This window comes from Triticum urartu, chromosome 7, assembly GCF_003073215.2.
Source record: "Triticum urartu cultivar G1812 chromosome 7, Tu2.1, whole genome shotgun sequence".
NCBI classification, from domain to species: domain Eukaryota; kingdom Viridiplantae; phylum Streptophyta; class Magnoliopsida; order Poales; family Poaceae; genus Triticum; species Triticum urartu.
In genome coordinates this window covers 27,190,964-27,194,474 of record NC_053028.1, presented here as the reverse complement: position 1 = coordinate 27,194,474, position 3,511 = coordinate 27,190,964, and the positions used below count along the sequence as shown (strand labels likewise).

Here is a 3,511-nt window from a genome sequence, read left to right as displayed (position 1 = left end):
ACCAACAATGGAACTTCTGACTCGAGACAACAACCAACTAGCTGGACCACATTCTCATGGTTCACTTGTGAGAGAATGACCATCTCATTAACGAATTGTTCCACCTGGCTCTGATCAACTCACTGCGCCTTCTTGATCGCCACAACCATTTGATCAGATAGTATGCCTTTGTAGACCGTTCCAAACCCACATCGGCCAGCTATGTTGTCATCACTGAATCTGTTGGTTGCCTTTTCAAGCTCGCTAGAGGTGAATATCCTCAACGGCGCCCTCTGAGAAAACATCTGCTGCTTCAGGAGCATGCCACCATTCTGCAAAAAGTATTTCTGTCTTATCTTCGCAAGCTTTCTCTTTGTGAAAAGCCAGTGGGTCCAGAATCCGAGCATGAGGAGGACAAGCAGCAAAGGCAGGCCTCCACCTAAAAAAGAGAGTAGGAACTTTCATGAATAAGTGCTCGTTCATTCAGATTGAGCAGATCATTTCAAAAGGGAAAATGTTATAAGACCATGTGAAACTTGCCTGCAGCAATCAGTAGCGTTGTATCTCTTTTGCACCCAGTGCCCTGCTTCTTACCATCCCCCGTCATGCCCATGGGGCATGCACAGTTAAAACCACCAACTGTGTTGATGCACTTGTGCCTGTGCGTGCAGGGATACTTATTTTCGTCTTTGCATTCATCAATATCTTGTAGAGAAAGGGAAATCAGAATAAGGCATATATTCTAAGTTAGTGGCAATCAAAGCATAAAGGTGTCATCTATTGCAAACATGAATTTCTCACCTTGGCATCCCAGATAAGGGTTCCCAGTGAAACCTTCAGAACAGTTGCAGCGGTATGCAGTGTTATTTGCCACGGTATAACAATCGGTGTTCTCCTTGCACATGTAGGTCTGAGGCGCACTACGCGCCTCTGAGCAGTTGCCGCCGGATATAGACCAGTCAAGTACCATTGGCAGGTTTGTCAGGTTTCTGTCCAAGTGATCCCTGGAGAACACATAGGAACCTTGGTCCACAATGAACGCCTTGCTGCACCATGCGCTACTGCTTTTACTGATGTTCCCCAAAGATCCGGAGGACTGCAGGAGCTGGCTCCGTATGCTGGTAAACTCTAACTTCAGTACCTTGAGTTCCTCGGGCACTGAAGCTTGACAGCAGCCCACCCCAGAGCATGCGCCACTGGTGATGCTTCCCTCGGAAGCGCAGAACGACACGCAGCCTCCCCTGTACCGACTCGTTACGTCCGGGCTTTGTATCATGGTCATGGAGTCACAGCCAACGACGGTGAACTTGTTAAGTGTGTGTGAGAAGGTGAAAGGCGTGCCCCGAAGGTCAATGAAGTTTGTGGTCACCGGGCCAGCGTTCTGCTGGCACTGGGTGTAGACGGTGTGACCGGTTACACGTACATAGCCCTGGAGCAGCGAGATGCCCAGGACCCTGTACTGCTTGCGACCGAGCAATATCATTGGCCCTGTTGATTCACATGATATGTCGAAGCCTGGATTCCTCGAGATGCTCGAGTTGTCAGGGATGTTGAAAGGGGATGGGATGTTGACGGAGCTGCCGGGGCATTTGGTAAGGCTGGATCGGGCGGAACCGGTGCAGAATAAACACAGGCAGAGAAGGAGCAACTGCACGAGAAATATATACGGAGCTGTGGCACAAGGATTACCTTGCGCCCTGAATATCTTCATCCTGATCGATCGATCAGTTTATGCAGGTAGGATGATTGCTTAAGGGTGCTAACATCTGTGGGTTGCTGGCAAGCCGCACTGTACCGCAAAGCAATCCTCCTCTGATATTCCGGGGAGATAGATGATTGATAAATGCGCACTCGGTGCAGAGTTATAGGTGTTTCCTGCTCACCGCGTCAGTAAATTGTGTTTCTGGTCAAGACTTTTCTTGCTTCCTTCAGTCAAATCCTTTTGCCGTGCCACTTGTGGAAGGAAAATGATGGCCCAAGTAAGACGTGCAGTTTCTACTCAAAACAGACCTGGAAGAGAAATTAAGTGCTCCAGAGACTTGTCCACATAAATCTTATTTGTGCTATATTCTTTTCAGCACTGGACAAGTTGACGCTGAATGGGTCAAGTCAAAGTCCATGAAAAGTTGTGGCTATGGCTTCGGCTGCGTACATGGAACTTAAAGACATGGATTGCTTTCCACATTCTGTCTCTTTCAAAGCTAGTGTATCTTGGCACGCTCGTAATGCTTGTACGTCAGTTAGGCTAGTCCAACAACTACAACATATCGTTTGAAGGTACTAAACGCATACCCGATCGCCACTGAACTCGTGATCCTTTTCGGCATTCTCGCACTTGATTTTAGAAGCTCGCCTGTATAACTGTTTCTACTATATGGCACAGGGAACTTCAATTGCTTGGCCCAAAGAGGCAGAATGGCCTTGGCTTCGTTCCTGTACTGGCGTCGCTAGACAACCAAGATCAGCATCGGTAACATGGCAGTTGTAGCTGGTGAACGGTACTGAATATACATATGACAGCTATAGCCGGTGAACGGTACTGAATATATATAGAAGATAACTCAAGACAGTGGGCAGTAAATGGCGATGGGATGCTTTTGCTTAAACTGATTCTCTGATTCTAAAGTACTCTGTATAACAGCATTTGTTTGCTGCAGAATAAGTTAACTGCTTTGAATGGAAGAAATTCAGGGGAAAGAACTGTGGTGTTGCAAAGCTAAGATGAGGAAAGGCTGTATTCTTGTGTTGAGTCGAGACAACGAGGATGCACACGGATGTTTGACATTCTCTCTCGTGATTAGCTTCATGCTACAGCCATGGCCATCACAATATGACACATCTGGGAAGAGAGGAATGATGTGCTCAACAATGGTGCATCTCGTGATCCGAGACAGTTGCTGGAAATCTGAGCCTATGTTCAATTGGTCGTGCAAAAGTGCTCGAAGCCCGGGCCTGCTCCTAGGCGTGAGTCCTTGTGGTGAACTCTCCAATGGACTGAACCGCCAGTAGGTATGGTTGCAGTCAATGTTGATGCTGCCCTGTTTCCCTTAATTCGTCGGATGGGCATTGGGGTTATGGTCAGGAACCACATTGGGGACTGTTTTGTTGCTTGCAATGATTGCTTCAGGGTGCTAGTATCTGTGAGTTGCTGGAAAGCTGCACTCTGTAGCGCATTTCGTGCAGAGTTATAGGCCTTTCCCTTCATCGCGTTGGAAAATGGTGTTTCTGCTGCAGAGTTTTTCAGCCAAATCCTTTTGCCGTGCCACTTTGGGATGGAAATGATTGCCCAAGTAAGATGCAGTGTCTACTCAAAACGGAGACCAGGACAAGAAATTAAGTTGTCCAGAGACCAGTATTATTCTTTCCAGCACCGGGAAAGTTGACGTTGAATGGCTAAGTCAAAGTCCAAGAAAAGTTGTGGCTATGGGTTCAGCTGAGTGCATGGAAAGCCATGGACTGATCTTCATGTTGTTTCTCATTCAAAGCTGGTAAATTTTGGCATACTGGCAATACTTGTGTGTGAGTTAGGCCA

At 47.3% G+C, this 3,511-nt stretch overlaps 1 protein-coding gene across 1 annotated transcript; it reads right to left on the bottom strand.

Annotated features, from left to right (window-relative positions):
- Positions 1-8: 8 nt before the first annotated feature.
- On the bottom strand, positions 9-2,256 carry LOC125524824 (wall-associated receptor kinase 3-like). Its single transcript, XM_048689853.1, has one exon. The coding sequence runs from the start codon at positions 1,688-1,690 to the stop codon at positions 737-739; it is 954 nt and encodes a 317-aa protein (XP_048545810.1). The 5' UTR covers positions 1,691-2,256; the 3' UTR covers positions 9-736.
- Between the last annotated feature and the right edge of the window lie 1,255 nt (positions 2,257-3,511).